The 25214-nt window shown below is 49.2% G+C and overlaps 1 protein-coding gene across 4 annotated transcripts in view; it reads right to left on the bottom strand.

Annotated features, from left to right (window-relative positions):
* The window catches only part of LOC116952292 (uncharacterized), a 67799-nt gene that overhangs the window by 31759 nt on the left and 10826 nt on the right, over positions 1 to 25214 (bottom strand). For all 4 annotated transcript variants that reach the window (XM_032971504.2, XM_032971503.2, XM_032971507.2 and 1 more), the window contains 14 exons: positions 24119 to 24236; positions 22645 to 22818; positions 19764 to 19870; positions 18899 to 19036; positions 15956 to 16089; positions 14916 to 14952; positions 14199 to 14277; positions 12465 to 12525; positions 10383 to 10567; positions 5849 to 6008; positions 4206 to 4378; positions 2571 to 2673; positions 2336 to 2383; positions 581 to 1327 (listed from right to left, as the gene is read on the bottom strand). In XM_032971504.2, coding sequence (XP_032827395.2) covers positions 581 to 1327; positions 2336 to 2383; positions 2571 to 2673; positions 4206 to 4378; positions 5849 to 6008; positions 10383 to 10567; positions 12465 to 12525; positions 14199 to 14277; positions 14916 to 14952; positions 15956 to 16089; positions 18899 to 19036; positions 19764 to 19870; positions 22645 to 22818; positions 24119 to 24236 — 2264 coding nt within the window. The remainder of the gene's footprint in view (positions 1 to 580; positions 1328 to 2335; positions 2384 to 2570; positions 2674 to 4205; positions 4379 to 5848; positions 6009 to 10382; positions 10568 to 12464; positions 12526 to 14198; positions 14278 to 14915; positions 14953 to 15955; positions 16090 to 18898; positions 19037 to 19763; positions 19871 to 22644; positions 22819 to 24118; positions 24237 to 25214) is intronic.

Here is a 25214-nt window from a genome sequence, read left to right as displayed (position 1 = left end):
AAAAAAACCCATAAACTATTATTTTACCAGGCAAGGCCCACTAAGCAATATAGCTCTTTTTCAGAAGCGGCCCGGCCACAAATGATAGCTCCACGTTGTGGCGACATAACCGCACAGCATGAGGCAATGCCGTAGTAACATGCCGTTCACTCGAAGCGGCAACGTTTGATCAGACTATGGTGGCCTCGGTTACCGTAATAATTCACTTTTTGGGGCTGGAATGGGGATGGGTGGGGGCATGGGGGAGCCGCCATACCAAGCATGTTGAGAACCACTATGCGACTACACTGTGCTGATGGGTCACTGCATCACTGCTGTTGTCAGTCGGTCACATTTGCTCGACATTCATTTTGAAGGTGACCCAAGACAAGACGTCCACAATGCACTTCTTCAGGAAATGCTGCTTGGTTTTTTTTCCCATACGTGCAATTCGCTGTGTTCTTTTTACGCATTTTTGCGTCCCGTTTGAAACTCGAGAACCCACTGCCGTAAACCTTCGTTCCCAGTCAAGTCTACACCCCTTCAAGTAATCCGATAATTAACAAATGCACAGCAACGCGACGACGTTTCATTCCCTTACCAAAAGCAACCTTTGATTTGTCCTCGATTTTCGATGGGTGCTCAATATAAGCAGAGGAGAAGAGGTTGCTGCTGCTGCTGCTGTTGTTGTTGTTGTTGGAGGTGTTCACCAAGGCTGCCGTTTGAACACTCGGCAACGTCCGGGGACCGCTTCCTGCAGCAGCACCAGCTACTTTCTCTGCAGACAGCGACGACAAGTCTGAACTTTCACGCTTCGCAATCTTCAGAGGGCAACTTTCAACCGACTGGGACGGCTCCGACTCTGCCGTAGGTTTGCCCGGCGGGAGAACGAGAGACGCCCGGCGACCGGCGGCAGAACCCGACGCCCCCGCGAAGCGGGACGGCGGTTTACTCGAAGACGCCAACGCGGCTTGTTCCAAATCGGCGGGGGGCCGTGGCTCCCGCGGCGAGGCGGGCGCGTGGCCACCGCCGACGGCGCCGGCGGAGCCAGCGGCGCGCGCATCACGCGTTGTTCCTGCCGCACCCCGGGGAGCCGCCTCGCTGCCGACGCCGTCGCCGCCGCTGCCGCCGCTCCCGGATCCCGAGGGCTCCTGGACCGGACGGGATGCGTTCGAACGCGTGTCCCCGTGGTTGGAGCGGCGCGCGAGCTGGGAGGGTTCGCCGGCGTCCCGGCCCGCGTGGAAACCCTTCAGCTCCGCGGTTTGGGCGCGCGGCGGCTTGAGCGGGCTAGGCCCCGCATCGTGGGAAGCTTCGGAGCGGCTGCCCATGGAATCCCATTCGGAGGCATCTGCAGGCAAAAAAAAAACACATACGTGAGTAAAGACTTTATGAAGGTTCTATACCGTTAAGTAATTTCCCACTATCTTTTCGGTGTTAGAACTGGACATCAACAATCGTTAAAATACCGCAAAACTCGACTATCTTTTTGTAAGATGCAATAAATGTCAACCACTGTTGACTTAGTAGTTCCAATACTTGAACAAGTTTTGAATTTCAAATAGCGAACACGCGTTTAACCCACGACGTGCGAAACATCTTTAACCGTGCCTCCTCGCTGCGCGACGTTTTTTTATTTGAGCAGTCGCCAGGTGACGTCACGTCAAGCGGGCCTTGCACGGAAAAATAAACACACGCGGTACGAATTGGGAAGGGAGACACGAGGAACCGAGTTTGGGAAACGCCACTTGAGGCAGCATGACTACACCAACCCGGGGCGTGTCGAAGCCACTTGAGCCCAGGCTACTTCCGCCAACTTTTGTGAGGTGGAAGGCCGCGCGTGCTTCAGGCAAATCTGAAATTATTCTGTGGCGGTGACTCCATCTGCAGGACGAGCAGGTCCCGACCGGGCACCCGTCCGGAGAAGTCAACACAATTTGTCGACGGCACTGCCTTGCATGGCACATGCACTTTGAAGAAGGGCAATTGGCCAAAACGTCGCTTATTATAAATGTTTTAAACTTTCATGGCCACAGCGTTATTGACGAAGTTGGAGTTTAAGTTAAATACCCATGCGCATCACTGCCAACGCAGCGTGGGTCAAACACTTTGTTTACGATTGCTCACGAGTCATCATCCCCAAATGGAGTTAGCCAGAAAGACTAGCATGGCACTTGGCTAGGATGACATCTGGCTAGGATGACATCTGGCTAGGATGGAATCCGGCTAGGATGGCATTCAGCTAACAGGGGATCCAGTTAACATGGGATCCAGCTAGGATTGCATCCGGCTAGGATGTGAGTGTGTGCGTCTAATTTGACTGACTGAATGCGCTGGATGAAAGCATGTGTCTCCTTACCCTCCAGGTCATCAGCATCGTCCAGGCCAAGGTCATCAATCACATTTGCTGCACACAAACACAGCACGGATGATGGGCAGGGGAGCATGTCTCATACGAGTATTTTAGTTTTGTATCGCGTGCGGGAACCTCACCGAACGAGAGACATCCAACCAAAGCGTTGGCTCTCCTGGAGCAAATAAGCAACCCGCTCGTCGTGGTCTGTTGTGCTGTCACGCGTGCGGGAATCGCTCACGTTTATTGCCGCTCAAGACGGTCAACGGCTTTGAAGACGTCTCTTGTCCCGGAGGCTTCTGAAGAGGCCGCGCTTCTTTCTTGTCGGACACGGCCTCCGAGAACTGGAAAAAAACAAAAGAGCATCGGGGACAGAGCACGAGACCCGGCACAAACTGATGGTCGCAAATATATAGCGGCAGCAGGCTAAACGGATACAGCTACGACAGACTGTTTCTCATATTCTTGGTTCTTTCGGTAGAGTCACGTAGAAGGGAAACAATATTATAAAAAATATTTTTTATTATAAAAAATATTTTGTATTATTATTTTATAAAAGAACCAAGAATATGAATCCCTGCAGTCACGAAAGCTTTAAATCAAAATTTAGACTGTTTCTCCTATAACTCCAAGCGAATTGGACGCAACGTGATGGATGTATTCGGGAACGAGCTTTTTATAGTGCTGACGCGAATCGGATAGAACGCGATCGGGTGAACGGAACTACGTCGCAGCACGAGTAGGAATAAGCGGTCGTAGCGGCTAGCTGGGCGCAGCGTCGCACAAGGTGGGATGCTGCTGGATGCTTCTAGATGCTACCCACGACACCTCAGTCTTTGTTCAGCCTGCGTACGCGTCTCAAGGTGTCTACCGTGCAGCAGCTGGGTCATCCGATGGAAGGGCAAGGATACTGGCATCGACGGCTTTTGTCATGAAGACGTTAATCGTTACAAGATAATAAATTAAAGTCTTTGGAATCTTCTTCTTCTTTCATACGGCTGCTGATGTACGGTGAGGGAAAAAAGTATTTGATCCCCTGCTGATTTTGTACGTTTGCCCACTGACAAAGAAATGATCAGTCTATAATTTTAATGGTAGGTTTATTTGAACAGTGAGAGACAGAATAACAACAAAAAAATCCAGAAAAACGCATGTCAAAAATATTATTAATTGATTTGCATTTTAATGAGGGAAATAAGTATTTGACCCCTCTGCAAAACATGACTTAGTACTTGGTGGCAAAACCCTTGTTGGCAATCACAGAGGTCAGACGTAGTTGGCCACCAGGTTTGCACACATCTCAGGAGGGATTTTGTCCCACTCCTCTTTGCAGATCTTATCCAAGTCAATAAGGTTTCGAGGCTGACGTTTGGTAACTCGAACCTTCAGCTCCCTCCACAGATTTTCTATGGGATTAAGGTCTGGAGACTGGCTAGGCCACTCCAGGACCTTAATGTGCTTCTTCTTGAGCCACTCCTTTGTTGCCTTGGCCGTGTGTTTTGGGTCATTGTCATGCTGGAATAACCATCCACGACCCATTTTCAATGCTGATCATTTCTTTATCAGTGGGCAAACGTACAAAATCAGCAGGGGATCAAATACTTTTTTCCCTCACTGTACCATGGTTAATGTGAATGCGGTTTAGGGTGGACCATGAGCTTCGTGGAAGATCAAACCCAGGGATTATCTGCGTTGGTTCTTTCACAACAAGGTGTTTGTTTGTCATTTGTTTAGAACTCCATTCATCTCTCCAAGCTTTATCCGGCTGGAATTCCCATTGTTTAAGGTTGAACTTAACCTGAAACAATCCAGGCTTGAAGGTTAACCTTAAACAATGCGGATACGATGATGGCATGTGTGTAAATTAAGTGAATACCTCCGAGTCAGATGGGGACCACCTTCCATGCTCCTGTCCATCGTCCTCTTCCTCGTCATCTTCCTTGTCCTCATCCTCCCCCGTCCCGGCCGCTTCTCCGTCCGCGTCTTCTGCCGCGTCCTCTCCTCCGTCCTCCGCGTCCTCTTCCTCCAGCCCGAGCGCCGCCATGAGGTCTGGGAACGCCGAATCGCGACGGGAAAAGTCTCGCATTTGAACCGTCGCGGAAACTTACAGCCGGCCGAAGGCGACACGAGTCAGTAAACTAGCGCTACCCGTAAAAATCTCCTCCGCAAAGGGAGACGGTGTGAAGGAGCTGGGGCTGCGGACGTGCAGTCGTGATAGCCGATGAGGATTTGGCGGCGAATGATTCTCGTCAAGCGGTAGAAACTGTAAATGAAGGAGTGCCGCTATGAAAGGTGTTCGTCCTGCAGAAGGCCGCGCTCACCGCCGTTTCCCCTCTGCGGAAAAAAACATCGCGGCGTAGCAAGAGGAGCCGTTCAGGAACAGTGCCGGTTATGTATGCTTGCATGTTGAACTTCTTTCGCACCGTACGTAGCCAGCCGTGCTCATCGGAGGTGCGGGTGGAAGGACAACAAACTAAACACAAAAAACAGTTTCAAAGAAATTCGTTTTAAACTTAGATCATTTCAAAGTGCGTAGCTCCAGTGTCTTCCTCATAGCAGACGGCTGCAGCAGTGGGCGACCGTCTTTGTTCAATGGATATACTGTATACACATTCGGTCTCCTGGGAAATGCCGGTATGGCACACTGTCATATACCAGGCCGGTTCCACCACTGTCCGTATCACTCAAGCATTCTGGTGGCAGGGTGGAGCAGTGGTAACACTTGTGCCTCACAGCAAGAAGGGCCTAAGTTTGATTCCCGAGTTGATGTGTGAAGTTTATATGTTCTCCCACGATTCTCCAGAAGTGTGTGTGAATGTACGAGTGAGTATAATGTGTGTTCTCTCTCCCCCTGTTGTGCACGAGTTTCCTCCGGGTCCTCCGGTTTCCTGCCATTGCGATACAGAAGCAGTGAGCGCAAGCAAAGAGAGAGAGAAGTGGTGAGCGGAGCACACAGTGAGTGAGAGAAGTGGTGAGCTCAGCAGAGAGAGAAGTGGTGAGCGGAGCACACAGTGAGTGAGAGAAGTGGTGAGCGGAGCAGAGAGAGAAGCGGTGAGCGGAGCACACAGTGAGTGAGAGAAGTGGTGAGCGGGGCACACAGTGAGAGAAGCGGTGAGCGGAGCACACAGTGAGTGAGAGAAGTGGTGAGCGGAGCACACAGTGAGTGAGAGAAGTGGTGAGCTCAGCAGAGAGAGAAGCGGAGCACACAGTGAGTGAGAGAAGTGGTGAGCGGGGCACACAGTGAGTGAGAGAAGTGGTGAGCGGGGCACACAGTGAGTGAGAGAAGTGGTGAGCTCAGCAGAGAGAGAAGCGGAGCACACAGTGAGTGAGAGAAGTGGTGAGCGGGGCACACAGTGAGTGAGAGAAGTGGTGAGCGGAGCACACAGTGAGTGAGAGAAGTGGTGAGCTCAGCAGAGAGAGAAGCGGAGCACACAGTGAGTGAGAGAAGTGGTGAGCGGGGCACACAGTGAGTGAGAGAAGTGGTGAGTGGGGCACACAGTGAGTGAGAGAAGCGCCCACCCCTCCGTGCGGCGTGCGGGGAGCGGGTTCCGTGCTTCCCTGGTCCCGGGGGCCCCAGAGCGCGGGGGGAGCCCGAGTGGAGCGACTCATCGCTGCAGCTCCCAGCAGCATCCTCCTCCTCCCATTCCTCCTCCTCCTCGTCATCCTCGTTGTCCGCCGCCTTCACACAATGACAAAGCGCGATAGCCACACACGGCATTACCCTCACCAGGTGAGTTACACCTGGCATTACCCTCACCAGGTGAGTGACAATTACACGCTGTGTTACCTTCACCAGGTGAGTGACAATTACACGTTGCATTACCCTCACCAGGTGAGTGACAATTACACGCTGTGTTACCCTCACCAGGTGAGTGACAATTACACGCTGCATTACCCTCACCAGGTGAGTGACAATTACACGCTGCATTACCCTCACCAGGTGAGTGACAATTACACGCTGCGTTACCCTCACCAGGTGAGTGACAATTACACGCTGCATTACCCTCACCAGGTGAGTGACAATTACACGCTGCATTACCCTCACCAGGTGAGTGACAATTACACGTGGCATTACCCTCACCAGGTGAGTTACACCTGGCATTACCCTCACCAGTTTAATGACAATTACACGTTGCATTACCCTCACCAGGTGAGTGACAATTACACGCTGCATTACCCTCACCAGGTGAGTGACAATTACACGCTGCGTTACCCTCACCAGGTGAGTGACAATTACACGCTGCATTACCCTCACCAGGTGAGTGACAATTACACGCTGCGTTACCCTCACCAGGTGAGTGACAATTACACGCTGCATTACCCTCACCAGGTGAGTGACAATTACACGCTGCATTACCCTCACCAGGTGAGTGACAATTACACGTGGCATTACCCTCACCAGGTGAGTTACACCTGGCATTACCCTCACCAGTTTAATGACAATTACACGCTGCATTACCCTCACCAGGTGAGTGACAATTACACGCTGTGTTACCCTCACCAGGTGAGTGACAATTACACGCTGCATTACCCTCACCAGGTGAGTGACAATTACACGCTGTGTTACCCTCACCAGGTGAGTGACAATCACACGCGGCATTACCCTCACCAGGTGAGTGACAATTACACGCGGCATTACCCTCACCGGGTGAGTGACAATTACACGCTGCATTACCCTCACCAGGTGAGTGACAATTACACGCTGCGTTACCCTCACCAGGTGAGTGACAATTACACGCGACATTACCCTCACCAGGTGAGTGACAATTACACGCTGCATTACCCTCACCGGGTGAGTGACAATTACACACTGCGTTACCCTCACCAGGTGAGTGACAATTACACGCGGCATTACCCTCACCAGGTGAGCCACTAATACACACAGCGACACGTGGCTTTAAAGAGCTCAAGACAGAGACGACCCACCTTCATCTAGGAGAGCGTCGCCTGCTCTGCTATGTAGAAAAAAAGGGGACCGAGTCTGTTTTCTGCGCGTGCGTGGAGGTTTACAAACGCTGCATACGCGGCGTTGAAAAACGATTCTCGAATCGAATAAAAACCTCCACCGAGAACGGCACCGAGAGGATTATCCAACGACGCCGCTCCCACGGTGGGTAGAAGGCGAGAGGCGGCGACGGTGACGCGACGCGGCGCGGCACGACAGGCGCTCGCCACTGCGGTCCGTTCGCCCCGATGAGCCGCTTGTGCAACCCGCGCTCCTAGCACCGTACCTGACGCGTCCCACTTGGCTGCCCTGAAGCGTCGCACAACGGCGCCGCTCCCATCTCCAGCAGCTCCTCCGAGCTCACACCAGGAGCTTCCTCCCCCCGCCGGCCTTGCGCACCGCCGCGTGCTTCTTCTAGCCCCGCTGATTCTGGGATTTCCTCAATCCCTGATTCTGGAATTTCCTCCATCCCTGATTCTGGAATTTCCTCAATCCCTGATTCTGGAATTTCCTCCATCCCTGATTCTGCGATTTTCTCAATCCCTGATTCTGGAATTTCCTCAATCCCTGATTCTGGAATTTCCTCAATCCCTGATTCTGGAATTTCCTCAATGCCTGATTCTGGAATTTCCTCCATCCCTGATTCTGCGATTTTCTCAATCCCTGATTCTGGAATTTCCTCCATCCCTGATTCTGCGATTTCCTCAATCCCTGATTCTGGAATTTCCTCCATCCCTGATTCTGGAATTTCCTCCATCCCTGATTCTGGAATTTCCTCCATGCCTGATTCTGCGATTTCCTCAATCCCTGATTCTGGAATTTCCTCCATCCCTGGTTCTGGAATTTCCTCCATCCCTGATTCTGCGATTTTCTCAATCCCTGATTCTGGAATTTCCTCAATGCCTGATTCTGGAATTTCCTCCATCCCTGATTCTGCGATTTCCTCAATCCCTGATTCTGGAATTTCCTCCATCCCTGATTCTGGAATTTCCTCCATCCCTGATTCTGCGATTTCCTCAATCCCTGATTCTGGAATTTCCTCCATCCCTGGTTCTGGAATTTCCTCCATCCCTGATTCTGCGATTTTCTCAATCCCTGATTCTGGAATTTCCTCAATCCCTGATTCTGGAATTTCCTCCATCCCTGATTCCGCAATTTCCTCAATCCCTGATTCTGGAATTTCCTCAATCCCTGATTCTGGAATTTCCTCCATCCCTGATTCTGGAATTTCCTCCATCCCTGATTCTGCCATTTCCTCCATCCCTGATGCTGGAATTTCCTCAATCGCTGATTCTGCCATTCCCTCCATCCCCGATTCTGCCATTCCCTCCATCCCTGATTCTGCCATTCCCTCCATCCCCGATTCTGCAATTTCCTCAATCCCTGATTCTGCGATCCCTGCTGATTTTGTGATTTCCTCCATCCTTGATGATTTTGCGATCTCCTCCATCCCCGCCGATCCTGATATGTCCTCGATCTCAGCCGATCCTGCGACTTCCTGCCCATCCCCATCGCTCTCCCCGTCACTCCCACCCCACCCACGGCCTTCCCCGTCCCCACGCGTGCGTCCGTCCTCCTCCTTCCGATCCCCGACGAGGAGTTCCTCCTCGTCATTTATGTCATCTTCATCCGCAAGAAGTTCACCAAACATCTCGCCGAGACCCCTACACTGCTCTGCATCCATATTTGCAACGCCTGATCCTTCCGTCTTAATGTCCTCTCCGACGACATGCACACCGTGCTTTTCAGAACATCTTTCTCCGCGACGATCTCGTTCCCCTCTTCTCGGCAGTCGTAGTTCCTCTCGACGGCCGTTGCTTTCCAAATCCTCGATTTCTTCTTTGACGAGGTCTTGCTCCTCTCCCACACCGAGTTCATCTTGAGTCGACTCCCTCCTTACACGGTCATCTTTGACAACCGATCCTACCGACGCTCCCTCATCACGGCTTCGCTCCTCGGCCGTACGTCGTCCGTCGCGACGTGGTTCTCTCCCTCCGTGTTTTTCCTGCGCACATTCACTCTGCCACTCGTCCGAGTCCCCATCCTCGCCACCCTCAAGAGCCGCTTCCTGTGCGTCATCCCAATCGCCATTACCAATCTCCTCCGCGCTCCCACCCGGCACGCACGTTTCCCTTTTCCCACCGCGCTCCTCCTCAGACCGATCGCACGTGTGCTTCTCCTCCGCTCCCTTTGCCCCTTTGCATCCTCCTTCCACACTGTGAGCCTCCTTATTCGTGTCCCGATCCCTTGCCTCTACGCCGTCGCATCCCGCTTGGCCCACCTCCCCTTCCAATTCAGCTCCTGTCTTTTCTGAAGCGTGGTGCCCATCCACGTCCCCAATCTCCTGCACGTGGCAGCTCTGTTCCGCTTCTGTGTGCGCCGCTGAACGCGTTTCCGCCCCAACGTCTCCTTCAGCTGTGGCCTCGTTATCCCCATCGCCTTGGGGGTGTCGTGCTGCCTTCTCATCCGCTGGTACTCTTTCCCCCGCGCGTTGGACGCACGTATCTTGAGATTCACACCCATCGGAGTCCTGCGCCGGTACCTCACTTATCTCACGTCCAAGATCCTCCTCTGTAAAGTCGTCGCTGCTGCTTCGATTCTCACTTTCCAGTTCGTCCCAGCTCTGCCGCGGCCGACAGTTGCGTTTCGCTCCCCCAAGTCCACGTCCTCCAGTATTCTCTCTCTCGACACGTTCTCCATCCACAACGGAGTCGTCCTCCGCACTATTTTCTTCACGCTCATTACTGTCATTGGCATCAATGAAGCAGGTTTCTTCACGATCCTCTTCCTGATCACCCTCAACATCATCACTAACATCAACATCGTCGCCGTCATCATAATCGTCATCGTCCACGGTGTTGCTCTCTCCTTCATCATCAATCTCTTCCGACTCATCCCAACTGCTCTCCTCCTCTTCGGCTTCATCTCCTTCTTCAACTGACGACGAAACCACCGCTTTATATTATTCGGCGCCACCGAGAGGGAAACGTACCGCCGAGGGCAAAAAGGATTACCACTCACCGCTCTAATCCAATCAAGCTCTCCAGGGATGACAGGGCACCGGAGGGAAACACTACGGGATGGGTGGGTGGGGGGGTAGGTGGTTACCTTGAGATGACCATGACGAGGACGAGCGAAGGGATCTAGCCGGGGTGAGGGCGAGGAAGGGCGAGGGACACGGCTGTAGGAGCTGGGAGGGGAGGCGCGGGGGAGCGGGCGTGCAGACACTTTCCTCTCATCTCCACTCTCTCCGGAAAACTCCTGGTCGGGGACTGGATAGGGATTGGAGGAGCCTAAGGGATTGGGAGGGAACAACTGGGATAAGCACGAATGGAAAAATTTCTACTCGCAACAAACTTAGCATATCCGGTGGGGTTATAAACATGACCATGTTGACGATGACTAGCTTTAATAATGAAATGTGTAAAGCAACGACAGGTAGGGATTCCATAGAACAGGGATGAGGCCTGCTTTTTTAAGGAATGGGTAGAGGTGAAATTAAGTAGTGCAACTTTTCTGCATTACGGTTGCATAAAAAACGACGTTCATATCTGAGTTGACGCTGATAACAGTGGCTGCAACACTTCGGAAACGAAGCTCCATCGGCAACTCACAGCAGCGCCGTTAAAATGTTTCCCGCTGCACCACGCGGCGGTGCTGTGATTGGCTGGATGAGTATTCTTGGGTCTTTCGAAAGACCCAAGAAGATGAATTCCTGCAGTCACGAAAGCTTTAAGTCAAGATTTGGCTGGATGAGGTCACGTGTGGGTGGCGGATGCATCGTTGGCAAGGAAATGTTTAATCGTAGTAATAATAATACCGGACTAATTTATATTTATTGTGTTGATTAATAACGAACCTCAGTTAATGTACACATCTTAGAATTTCAACCTCATTTTTTTTACCTAATAAATATTATTTGTCAGATTTTCATAGCCTGAGCAAGTTAATTTCCCCCCCGCCCCGCCCTGATTACGTTGCAATTGCGGCACCGGCAGCACCATTGAGAGACGAAGACGTGACCACCCGCAGCTCCTCCACTGCACCACCGTGTCATGAAAAAGGCCCCGGGAAATGACGTCACAGAACCACTCCATCTGAATTCAAGGAGCCTATTTCCCCACGCCGCGGGTACACTCAGTCTGCATTGGCTTGGCCGGATCCCTGGTGTGAGGTTAGCTAGGTGGGCCGGGCCGCTCAGGCGAGAAGAGATCGCGGGGAGTAGAGCCTCGGAGCATCCTGACCCCCGGATTTTGAAACTCCAATCCGGGATCTCGGTGTCTCCGACACAGCCATTATGAACCTCATGAGCGACAGAGAGAAAGACCCAGAACCCAGGGATTTAAACCTAGCATCCCAACAATGCCGGCTCAGTAAGGCAGGCCTGGTCTGGAGTCAGGGGACACCAAGGCCTCAACTGCATTTACTTTTTTAATTAAAACATTAATTACAAACGAGATGACATCACAAACTCCTCTGTCATCCTTTTTCGTATTTTGGAATCTATGTGTGGATCATAATGGCTCGATAATTGTCACGTGGAAACAGAAGGGGCAACTTGCGCTCAGAAACAGGTTGCTGCCAGAAAGGAGCGGAGGGGAATTTGCAGAAAAGTGGCGCACCGTTTGGCTCAGGGGTGGGCAAATTTTTCTGACTCGCGGGACACAATGGGTTCTAAAATTTGACAGAGGGGCCGGGCCAGGAACAGATGGATGGAGTGTTTGTGTGAACTAATATAAATGACGTGTAAAAATAATTACATGAAAGGATTTGGCCTTTAACAGGTAGCAAAGCATTTATTTGCAAGGCAATTTAACAAATTGCACGAACGTGAACAATACAAAAACATATCGTAACTCCTGGTCAAAGTGCGCCATCTAATGGGGAAATGGGGGCATTACAAGAGAAGGGGAAAATTTAATTTAAGAATAATATTTGGACAAAGTTCGGCGGGCTGGATTAAAAAGCCTAATGGGCCGTACTTTGCCCATGTCTGGTTTAGCTTCAGATCGAGAGGGGGGATGGAACTGCGGGGAGAGCGAGCACCCGACACAAGGCTTCCATAGACGCAATGGCACGCAGCCTTAGCGACGTTGCATTGGTTAAGGGTGCGCTGAGGAGGAATGCGTACATTTTAAAAACCACGGCAAAACATTTGTTCGTATTAACTATAAACGCGGTGACACTTACCTTCACTTTCCAACCTTTGGCTTACTGACAGGAGTTTAGATAAGTCAGGTTTCAAAGGTTTCTGTAAGAGAAAGCTCAACATGAGTTCAATGGAATTACCGAATGCCATATTTGTTTTTATGACATATAACATTATTACTTTGCAGTTTTACAGGATAAATGTATATGTTATATACCACAAACACATTGGAGTACATTATTGTGCTTGTAAGCTGACATTTATTATATGTCACTTTGAATCCCCAAACCCAAGGGTGTCAAGGATTGAAATCGAAGCAAAACTAAGTTGTTGATCAATTCTAAAATAATAATGACAACAACGTAAAGTTCGTTGTCAGTTTGCTTGTGAAGGTCACATAAGTTTTGAGAATTACAATCAGAAGTTTATTTCCCGCCGAGTAAAGCCCACCGAACTCAGAAGCCCTTTCTCAGCGGCGACTCGGCTAAGCAGACGTCAAAGCATTCAACAGTTACAGATTTTTTTGAAAAACAGGCAAACTGAATAATAACTAGTGAGTTGTAAAATGACATTCACACTTAAACGTCAGTGATGTTTTAATAGAGTCGGTTTATATAAAGGAGAGAAATGGCAGAATGGAGATATGCCAAGAGACAAAAGCGCGTGGCTCCAAACACTTTGGGGCAGCAGCTACATTGAATTATCTCGATCCAAATTGTGTGTGCGAAATGTGTGAACTATTAAGGGACAATCGGACGCGCGTCGCAGATGTTTCGGATTGTCCGACGGTAATAACAGCGGGTCAAACACATAAAGCAACCATCTGCAGACAGTAGTAGCCTTGGAAATTAAAATAGCCCTGCAGTGAAATTTCCATCTACATGCCAAGCACGCCACGGCCATCTGTGCTTAGTTTCCGACGTCTGATGAGATCAGACGCATTTCCCGAGTGAATTGGTCATGAGCAAATGAGAATAACAAAAGCATGATTTGTAACCAATGAGATGTTCACGTAGAATGACTTTTAAATATGGGTTCTGTCCACGTGAAGTCCATTCATTGATTCATCCACCGTGCCGAGGACTCTGTCTACTAGACGCTCACTGTTTCGTCTCAACCATCGCACTAAGTTGAACCACCACACCGCAAGTCACAACAACACACTCACCCACTCACTCACCCATTTATTCACTCACTCACTCACCCACCGCTTAACCACCACACTGCAGGTCACAACAACACACTCACCCATTTATTCACCCATCCACTCACTCACCCACCGCTTAACCACCACACTGCAGGTCACAACAACACGCTCACCCATCTATTCACTCACCTACCATTCAACCACCACGCTACAGGTGACAACAACACACTCACCCACTCACCCATCTACTCACTCACCCACCGCTCAACCACCACGCTCAGGTCACAACAACACACTCACCCACTCAATCACCCACCTACTCACTCACCCACCACTCAACCACCACGCTGCAGGTCACAACAACACACTCACCCATCTATTCACTCACCCACTCACCCACTGCTCAACCACAACGCTGCAGGTCATGCTTCTATTTCTGCATCTTCTCTCGCGCGGCTCGACTTTGGAATTCCCTCCAATCGTCTGTTTTCCAAATCTCCTAAATCTGGCTCAAACTCAAAGTACATTATAACGTCGAAAGCGCCATTTGTTGCTGGCCGTTTGGCTTTTGGTGCTTTGAGCTTGCGGCTCAGCAACTGTGTAGCAGTTTGAATAAAAAAATAAAAACCTTTGGGCTGAAGTCGAGGACGTCCTCGTCGTCACTGGAGCACCAAGAGCCTGCGGCCTCCTCCGCCGTGGGCCCGGTCCTGCAGGGCAAAGTGACAGCAGCGGCCAGGGTGCCGGGGGAAAGCTTCAACGCTCACTCAGGGGCCCGAGGGAACTCTCGCGCACTCGTCGCTGGACAAACATCGGCCGCAACATCGGGATAACGCGACACGAACTCGTGCAGAGTTTCTGACAACGTATGAATTAGACTCCTTGTAGGTATGTACGTTGAACCTCTTTCGCGCCGTACGTCAGCCGGTAGTGCTAATCAGAGGTGCGGATGGACGCAATTGAAGGACATGGAGCAGAGAGGTTTCAAAATGAACAAGAGAATTGATACGGGAAAGACACAAGTGCAGGGGATTTCACCAAGGTCCTGTCTTCGCAGACGCTGACAGAGCACAAAGGAAAATTGGCAATGGCAAAAAATTGCTACATTATGCGTGACACCAAATAAAATGGCATCGATGCCGAGAGTAATCACAACCTCTCCAGGATGTGGAACTCAAGAGACGAGGATAGCCTCTTGCAAACGGAACTATCCTTGATAACTGAGTTCTCCCTGGGTAAGAATAAAATCAACTAGGAGATTTCAACCTGAAAATCCAAACCATCAACACCAATGGACGAAATACTATACAAGGCGCACACTGCAATAGGTTCAGGAGGACTCTGGTACCTGCTCAATGTCTCTGTGTGAGAAGCATCTTCTCCCGCTGAAATTAAAACAAAGTTGACAGTTAGACGGGACACGTTTTCAACATCTGTGGTAAAATTCAAGTGTGTATACAATTCAACTAAACTATATCTAATTTACCATGTAAGGCCTATTGAGAGCTATGTAGCTCTTTTTCAGAAGGGACCTGGCCACAAATGATAGCTTAACGAAGTGGCTTATCATGAGGATATTTATAACAGCCAAATACTCTAAACGCATTACTTACAAATGGCTCACAGATACTTGCTTTAGGCGACATAATAACTTAGCCAAATCTATGTCATAAGATGTTCCCAACACCCGATATTGCCGAACAAATTAAACTTGTCACATGTGTGGTGAGGTAATTGGACTATTGCGTTTAGCGCCAGCTGCTGTAACAAGAGTGGAACCTCGTGTCTTGAGCCTCTCTCTGGCACCAGAGTAGGCATGGCACGGAAGCGGGCCCTAGGGAGCATGGTTCTGGTGACGGTCAGAGAGAGGACAAGTGAGGACGTGACAGTCTGGGTGAACCTGAGAGGCCACGTGACCGGGACAGGGTAGCGAGGGGGCCCAAAGGGCGGCTTGAGGGACACGCGATGCTCGGTCGAGAACCTTCTGCTGAGATCCAGAAGGGGGCGTGGCCGAGGGCGGAGCGAGGCATAAAAGGGAGGTCCCGAGAGCAATCGCGGCTGTCTGCTGGAACGGAACCCTCGGTGATACATCTCTTCGGTCTTCGGTCGTTACGCTCGGCATCGTGGATCAGGCAGTGTGTTGCTGACCTGACCCGTTTATGTAGTCACCCTGTTGGGGTCTAGTAACTGTGTACGTGTATGAAGAAACCCTGTTGGGGTGTTATAATAAACGTGTTGCTTCCAAGTTCAGGTGTGTGCCTCCGCGGAACCCACTACACATGTACGAGTGTACAGCAATGGCAGATCATTACGTGGCCCGACCCTAAAAAAAATATATTGGCCGCAAGTTCAGGACAAATAACTCGTCCAATTGAAATCACGAGGCACCTTTGTTGAGCGCGGGAATGCCCAAACGAGCGGCAGCCCCCAGCTCTGGCAGGACAGGGCCCCTGCCTGTGCTGCCCACGGACAACTGTGACTGGGCAGCCCTGACCCCTTGCTCCCCAATCAGGTGAGAACACCTGCCAAACGCACCACGAGCACACAGAACGGCAAATAGAGTGATTGCAACATGTTAAAATATTCATTAACAATCATCGTTATATGTATGTAAAATCCTGTACCTGGAGTGATTTTCTTTTGCATATGCAAAGACAGACATGGGTGAGCCGGGTCGGCTACGCATGTCGTACTGGCTACGCACGTCGCCTGCAACCCAGCGCTGTGGAGGCAAGCGAGGGTTGGAGGATCACCGCACAAATGTTGTGAAACTGCCTTCTCGTGGGCGTCGAGGTGCCATAGCCTAGCCCACTGGGAGAACGCGTCACGGCAAATGCGGACTTCACCTGTCCCGTCTTGAGATTGAGCACTGCCCCCTCGCGCGTGTACGTTTCCTACAGGTGCCACAGTTACCTCCCACACCTCATTAAGTGGCCGATTAACATCTTCATATAGAGAGAGGACTCCAGAGCCTGAGGGGGCTCACCACCTGGTTTGCCTGTCTCACTCGGCTGTGGTTCCTCACGCCTCCGGGACGCTCGCTCTCTCTTTTCGAGAGCGAGTGAACAGCCGTGCGGCGCGCGGTCGAAGTTTAAATTATTATTACTGTTAAATTTCGATTTAAAGCTTTCGTGCCTGCAGGGATTCACATTCTTGGTTCTTTCGGTAAAGTCACGTAGAAGGGAAATAATAAAAATAAAACATAATAAAATTCTCACGACGTTTCGGCCACAACACAAGCAGCCTTCCTCAGGTGAAGAAACAGAACTGTCGGAAAGACAGTGCTCCAATGAAACCTGCTAAGCTTGGCAGCGTCTTTTAAGCTGGGTGGGAGGAGCAGAGTGCCTTGACAAAGGAGTTTACATATCAACAGAATAATTTAGCATTGAAGTAGTTGTGTTAATATGAGAGATTAGCAGGATGTTAAAGTCATAAATTAGCATGTAACTGGGAGATTAGCATGATGTTAGTGTGAGAATTTAGCATGTAACTGGTCATGGAAGTAGCTATGTTAAAGTTAAAGTTTACATATCAACATATCAGCAGAGGTATTTTACTAAATACCTCTGTTGATATGTAAACTCTAACTTTAACATAGCTACTTCCGTGACCAGTTACATGCTAAATCCTCACACTAACATCATAATCTCCCAGTTACATGCTAATTTCTGACTTTAACATCCTGCTAATCTCTCACATTAACACAGCTACTTCAATGCTAAATTCTTCTGTTGATATATTATTACTGTTGTTATGTGCAACATCTTTAGATAGGTAAGTTATGGCCTTCGTCCAGGTGTGAATTGACAAAGTGGCTTTAGATGACATTACTGTATTTTGGCAAGGGTGTTGCGAGCTTAAGGCTTTAAGGCTTGACGTATTAACCTTCTTGTGACTCACTAATCTACACCGTGTGCAGGCATTGCCGCTAGGACTCGGCGATATGGTGAGCCGAGCTTTGGAGCAGACGCGTCTCTCTGCATTGACCCCTGTGCCAAGGGCAGAACAGGAAGCAGAAATTGCACCAACTCACTCAGAATTCCACGTCAACAAATGCCCCGTTGTGCACAGTACCACTGCTCGGCACAAAATTCCAACGCAGTCGAAGTGACACACCGCAACACTCAGTTCAATCAGTAGAAAATGTGAGGCGAATTCAAAAACGGAAACGTTCTCATGAATGCAACGCACTTTCAGCTTTAGACATACTTGGAAAGTCAACTTTTAAAAGTAATGTTTCGTACAGCAGGGTTTTTGAATTGTGCCATTTTTTATAGATATATTTTTATACAGCTACAATGGCTTTCAAGACCTGTAGCTAAGTAACTCAAGCACTGAACAATCGCCACGTCAAAGCACAGTACAAGTGACAAAATCAATCAAACGACAATCTGCCTACTTCCCATGTGGCTGTCCACAAAAAAACAGAATTTTTTTTACATATCCTATCGGCCGCACAGCCTTCTGGAAGTGAACTTTTCAGAAGCATTGGTTCAACACAAGCAAATCTCCAGACTGGTTTTGCCATTCAGTGTCTCATCAGCAGCAGTCAGGCATGCTTTAAACCAATGCTGGTGAACTGCGAGATGTTAATAGGCAGTACAAGTGACAGCAATTGACGTCATGATTTTCATTTATACAAGGACTCCTCTACTTACGAACATTCGAATTTTCAGAGATACGATCAAACCTGTCCGTATGTCCAGTTGTCTGTTCGGACCGAGAGTCGTAAGTTTAACCGCCGCGCAATATGTGACGATGGTGGCATCTACATCTGCAGAACGTGAAGAACCAGTGGCATCTACGTCTACAGGAGATTATACAACTTTAAAGCCATTCTCCGTGCTAAGTGTGCACGCCGTACAACGTGTTTGGAATCGACGGGAGTAAAGTTGGACTCACGAACAAATCGACTTACGAACAGACCTCTGGAACCTAACTCGTTCGTAAGTCGAGGAGTCCCTGTCTATCCGGGTTCTGCAACTGGCGGGCCGCAGGCCAGATGGGGCACCCAACGGCTCTTGCGGTGACACGCCGAGCTATGGCTCGCAGGGGAGGTTATGGCTCGAGGAGACGTAAAGACACGGCTTCGAGAGAGGTGTAGGAAAAAAAATGTGCAGATGAGTGGCCACGTGCAGAGACGTTGTGAAGCCACGGCGCCCGGTAACGTCGCGAATTTGTGGCGACACAACCCTCCGGCGAAACACCCGTTTTATCGATTGGTCAGCCGGCACATAAGGTTTGAAAGACCCCCTGGTATCGCACAGGGATGTGTACTCGCCGCAACCGAGGGGGGCGGGGGTGGGGGGGGCGTAACTCCCTGTGACTTACGCGTGGTGCCCATGAATGACGGCGTGGTCTTCGGCCGACCAGCCCTTGTCGTCCTTGCAAGACACGTCGGCACCGTGCTCCAGCAGCAGCTTCACGATCTCGTTCTCGCCGTTGCTCGCCGCAATCATCAGCGGGGTCCTGCTCACGACAAAAAAAGGAGGGGAGCGGCGTCATAGACCGCCGGGTGGCAACGGTTGCGTTACAAAGCTCAGCCACGACAGCTGTCTCTCCGATCGCACTGTTATCCGCCGCTCGTCTTCTGAACGGGACCGCCGCCGTTGATGACATTAAACATTCCGGTTACTGCAGGAGACGTCAGAAGGACCGCTTACATCTGCCGTCGTGCGTGTCGTGGCTGCGTTGGCAAGGATGCAATACGGACAGATGCAAACATCAGGAAAGGATTGTCCTCGACACGTTTTATACGAGAGCATACGTCGGAGTGATATGAATAACAGTTGCAGTTAACTAAATATTATGGGCTATGTAAACAACATCAGTGGATAATTATAATAATTAATTGTGATTCAATATTGTTTTGCTTTGGCCACGACACAATCTGGTCAAATTTTCTGTCATAAGACCCTCCCCCGCCACCACCTGACATAAGAATGTACTCGTCACGCATTCTACGAGCACTCCAGATAAGCATCATGGACGACGTGCAAGCATCATTGCTCCTGCCGTTTCAGCTCACCGCTAAGTTTAAAGGTCGATTCTCACAATCAAATCGGCCAATCAAGAACTTTACACTCGTGCGTTTTTCACTTCGTACTGCATCGACAGCGACGTTTGTAATTGAGGCGGTAAAGTGGAAGTGCGGTTCTGGTGGGTGGGTGCGTGGGTGGGTGAGAATGGGACCTACCGCCGGGCACGGTTCCTGCTGTCCACATTGGCGCCATGCCTCAGCAGCAGCTCAACCATGGTCAGGTCGCCGCTGCTCATAGCCAGCAGCAGCGGGGTGTTCCCATCCTACACGGAGTACAGAGCACAGCACACCCACTGCAGCCCAAAAACCCACCGCCACCATAAGAACATCCACGCGATGATACCTGGGGTGCAGCAGCCAGTTTCTGGCTCGCTCTACCTGACCGACGTCAACGTAAAACAGCTGGGTTGACCGACGATGCGGCGGTCACCGATTCACTGCAATAACCCGCTCGCCGAAGGTCAGTCGCCTGTAGGGGACTTCCACAACTGGGGGGCGGTGAAGTGGGGTGGGGGGCACCAGTAGGGGAGTTCCACAACCGGGAGAGGGGGGCGCCTACGACGATAAGCACCAGGTCACGTGAGTGAAGTCGTTCTACAATTTAACATTCCGAGATTTCAGGGACCACCAGTGGGTGCGTCTGTGCACGGTTATATTGAAATCTTGCCAGGCGTGAGGCTGCACCACCCGCGTACTTCAGCACGGAGTAAGGCAGGTTTGGGGCGAGCACGCAGATTTCACCACTGCACGCGAGACGCCCGTCCTGCTGGTATTTAGGGGGCATAACAACCTGTGCTGAAGACTGGTGGCTGGTGACTGTAAAATAACTAAATATATCACCACGTAAAAGCAGTCAGCTGGCACCGAAGACCCAGGGTTTGACAGCAGGTTGCAGCCACCTATGAATAAACCTGGTTCTCAATCGCAGCGAGTTGATAGCTTCAGCCCAAAATACAAGCGGCACACGTCCATTCGGCGTCAGCCCACTCGACAAACACCCGTTCAAGCGACACACGTTCATTCTGCAAGAGGGCAGCACCCTTAAGAGTGAATAAAAGACAACTCAAGGGCGCTCGGAAGCACATTTGTGTGATTTCACCTTCCCAGAGGCAAGTTATCTAACGTGCAGTGATGTAATGATTTCTGCGAGAGTTCCCAAGATGCAGTCTTCTTCTCCTCGGGGCACGATGTCAGCACAGTGATACCATACAACGAGAAAGATAAAAAAAAAATTCGATATACATCTTTCGTGACTACAGGGATTCATATTATTGGTTCTTTCGGTAAAGTCACGTAGAAGGGAAACAATAAAATAATAAAAACATATTTTTTATTATAAAAAAATATTTTTCATGATTATTTTATAAAAGAACCAAGAATATGAATCCCTGCAGTCACGAAAGCTTTAAATCAAAATTTTGACTGTTTCTCCTATAACTCCACGCATTGTTTTCATAACGCGAATTGGACGTTTCGGCCACAACGCAAGCAGCCGTCCTCAGGTGAAGAAACAGAGCAATTCACAAAGCAGTCCTATGGGAAGCTTTCAACTTGACGGGAAATTCATCGACAAGTTTATGACCCTTGTCCTTTAAAAAAACTCAATGCATTCATTCATTCATAACAATGAGACTTCAAAAGTAAAATATATTTGTATAAAAGATGTGACGTTTCAGGCAATTGTGCTTCTTCAGAGAACATAAATGAAGGGCCACTGCCCAAATTTGTGAAAGGCAATTGATCTAAACAATACTCTATATATTTTCCTTTTTAAGTCACGATGTTATTGAGGAAGATGTTTTTTTTGTGATTCGTGCTTACGTGATCCACTGCCAAAACAGCATCACCAAATCATCAGTATTTTTTTAATCCTTAAAAAAATAAATATTGACTTATCCCTTCTCCCTGCCATATACGGTGACGTATAAAAAATAAACACCACATGACCGACATGTTTAAAAATATCTGACGACTTGGCGCTGCATTAAGACAAGCACAAGACAGGGCACTTGCTGTCATGGGAGAGGATTAATTAACAATGAATATAGCACACGCCTGAGCCGTTGGGAGTGCTGTGCACTCCATGGCTACGGGAACAACAATAGCGAGCCGCGAGCCTTATACGGCCACGAACGCCGGGTCACGTTTCACATCCGCTCACGACAAAAGCCGGGCGCCGGGGGCGGCAACGTACGTGACCTGTAATCCAGCACCGCGGAGCCAACAAGGGTTGGTGGATCGAACGAACATTGGGAAACTCCCTTCCCGTGGGCGTCAAGGAGCCAGCCATACCCTGGCTCGCCAACAGAAGGCGGTACAGTAAATTCGGACTGCACCTGTTCCATCTGTATGGGATAGAGCGTTGTCCCCTCGCACACGGGGGTTATCTCTGGGAGCTCTGGTTCCCTCCCGCATGAAAAACGCTCGTTAATTGGCCGATAACACCTTCATAAATAGAGGACCGCAGAGCTTGGGGTGGGGGGCAATTTGTCACCGGCTGACTCACCGCCCCAGTCTCTCCCGTTCCGTCTGTGGTTCCTCGTTCTTTCTCTCTCTCTCTATGAGAGCGAACGAAAACTGTGTGGCACGTTTTAAGTGGTTAAAGGTGGTACATATTAACACAAGAAATTGTGGTTAACGTCACACAGACCATGCTGATGTGATAAGTTAAGCAGTTGCGGATTTATGCGTTTGTTAAGACTTGGATAAGGCAGATTCCCTCCGTTACAGTTTTGTGAAAAACAAAGCAAAAACTCCTAGAATTAGCATTTTTTTCACCTATCATTTTTTTCACGGATTATTGAAGTCGACAGTCAACATCTGCACTTCTCTATTGTGCAAATGAATGGCGTCGCGTAGAATAACAGAGCTGCATGATTTTAAACTCCCAAAAATGTGCGATACACCGCGATGGAGAAAAAAATATTGAATTGCAGATTGTTGGATGATTTTTTTTTCTTTCTTCTTTTTCTCATTTTGCAAGCGTGCCGCGGATTTACAGGATCCGCGGAGTTAGCTCCCGGATGGGACAAAGTACCTTGTTCTCGGCGTCGATGTGGGCATTGTGCCGGAGCAGCAGCTGAGCGATAGGGCAGCTGGGTATGAGCGCCGCCTGGTGCAGAGCCGTGAGGCCATTGGAGTCCACCAGGGTGGGGTCGGCCTTGTGCTCCAGCAGGGCCTTCACACACGCCTCCTGCTGGCACTGCACGGCCTGGGGGCGGCGGCGCGCCGAGGAAACCGGACGATGAGCCAACGCACAAAAGACAAAGATCCCCCGTGTAGCCAGTAACGGCCTTTTGGGGCAAGCGCAGTTTGCGAGCAGCACCTATGAAGGCCGGTACTGTGACACACGAGGGGGTGGGTGGCCAACACCACGCCCGACCGCCTTTGTCTCCCCAGTGGTGATGCTTGCTACACACCGCTACACCAGGTACTCGTTTGAGGCTGAGTCGACCTATGGGAGGCCCGGGACCGGTTCAGATAATCGTCACTGGTGTTGACCGTGAGCTGGAATCAAACTCGGGTCGCCGGGTTCAGAGCGCAGCGCGTTAACCACTGCGCCACCGCTCCCCCAAAGACGTACACATAAACACACACAGGCACCAGCAGTCAAGTGGCACACAGGTGAGCAACACTGTTTGCTGAAAGGAAGAATGGCGCTCTCATTTACGATGCACGTCGAGGAGTATGGACAGATGTTGCCATTGGGAAACTTGATTTGACCAATAACGGGTTGAAGTGGATTGGAGTACAAACAAGAACAAGTGCTAAACGGAGAGACATGTGACACATCGCCCCGTCTTACCAGACGTATTCAGGCAATGGTTTTGCGTGCCGTCAATTAACGGCCCGAGACCATGACCTTGCTACCTTTGTGAGAGCATCGCCGCTACTCCGTTGCAAGACTGAGATTTCGGTCTCACGCGTCAGCTGTGCGCTACCACTTTACCACCTACCACGGGGCGTGAGGTTTTTACACAAGTGAAGGGCCCCAATTTTTTAATGATTGCACTCTAAATGCATTACCCTACAACAATTATCACACTAGATTTGGTGCTTTCGTGACTGCAGGAATTAATCTTTGTTTTTTTCGGTAAAGTCACGTAGAAGTAAGAAAAAATAAAATGACATAATATACGACGTTTCGATTGCAACACAAGCAATCATCATCAGGTAGAGGAAACACATAACCGCAGACATATATATACAGACCTTAAGTAGAGGGAATTAACACAGATATACCAGGGGATAGAGAGAGACGGAGTATCACACTAAATCAAATTTTGCTAAACCCTGTTTGATTTAGTGTGATACTCCATCTCTCTGTATCCCCTGATATATCTGTGTTAATTCCCTCTATTTAAGGTCTGTATATATATCTGCGGTTATGTGTTTCCTCTACCTGATGATGATTGCTTGTGTTGCAATCAAAACGTCGTATATTATGTAATTTATTTTTTTCTTATTTCTACGTGACTCTACCGAAAAAAACAAAGATTAACAATTATTACCTTCATCAATGGAGAGCGGTTGTCATTGTCGCATAAATTCAGCTTCACAAAGTTGTTTTGCAGGAGGAAAAGCACGACGTCTGAATGTCCATTGGCGCAGGCCAGATGCAAGGGTGTTCTGAAAATAGAAAATTTATTTAATTTAGCAGTTGCACAATAAAATAATAACAACGGTAAAGGTATTAAGTCTCAAAAAATAGTGTTGTTGTGAGTAATCTGATTTCACTTTCTTCACTTAGAAAGAAAGAAACAGTCAGCTAGACGTGCACACCATGGGATTTTCTATGATAATAGGTTTTTCCCCTTTTTTTTCTGGCAATGCAAACTGTGAGAGTATATTTTTTGTTTGCATTCTGACCACAAGCATCGTGGTTAATGCAGACATGATTCCTTGTAAAATGTTTCAGTTTGGTGTTTTAACATCTTAACACCTGCTTTCTTGCCAGAAAAAAGGGATAATCCTATTATCATATTTTGGTACTGGCAAAGGAGGTCCCATGATGTAGTTTCTCACCCCGAGCTCTCATTACTATGATAGTGGCATTGTCTTTGGGCTGTACGCCTTTTGGCGTCCTCTGGTCTAACACCGTTTGAGACGAGGCTCAAAAGAAAGCTGTCTCTGGTGTGGACCAATCAGTTTCAAAGACAATGCCACATATATTATCAGAGTTTGTTTTTTGTTTGCATTCTGACCACAAGCATTGTGGTTAATGCAGACATGATCTATTGTAAAAGGTTTCAGTTTGGTGTTTTAACATCTTAACAACTGTTTTGTTGCCAGAAAAAAGTGGAAAAACATATTATCATTAGAGATACACATGTATAATAGAAGGTAAACAATTTACTGTGGTTTTACACGAGGTCGTGGAGCCTTATTACATTTTACTTTGATTCATCATTGAGATTTTGGAGCTAGGATACGTACTGAATCTGGCCAAATTTCAGGCACAAGACCCACCACCACCTGACATGGCTAAAAAGATTGTCACTTGTATAAGCGTCTGATGTGCCAATGTTTCAGCTCACTTATTTTATTTTAAAAATTCGTTTTGCAGGCACAGATAATCTCCAAGCGAAATAATCTGCCCAGTTAACC

This window comes from Petromyzon marinus, chromosome 46 (genome assembly GCF_048934315.1).
Source record: "Petromyzon marinus isolate PM22_M1 ecotype Great Lakes invasive population chromosome 46, UKy_Petmar_22M1.pri1.0, whole genome shotgun sequence".
Taxonomy (NCBI): domain Eukaryota; kingdom Metazoa; phylum Chordata; class Hyperoartia; order Petromyzontiformes; family Petromyzontidae; genus Petromyzon; species Petromyzon marinus.
Note: the sequence above shows the minus strand (reverse complement) of the source record. Positions and strands in the feature narration are given on the sequence as shown.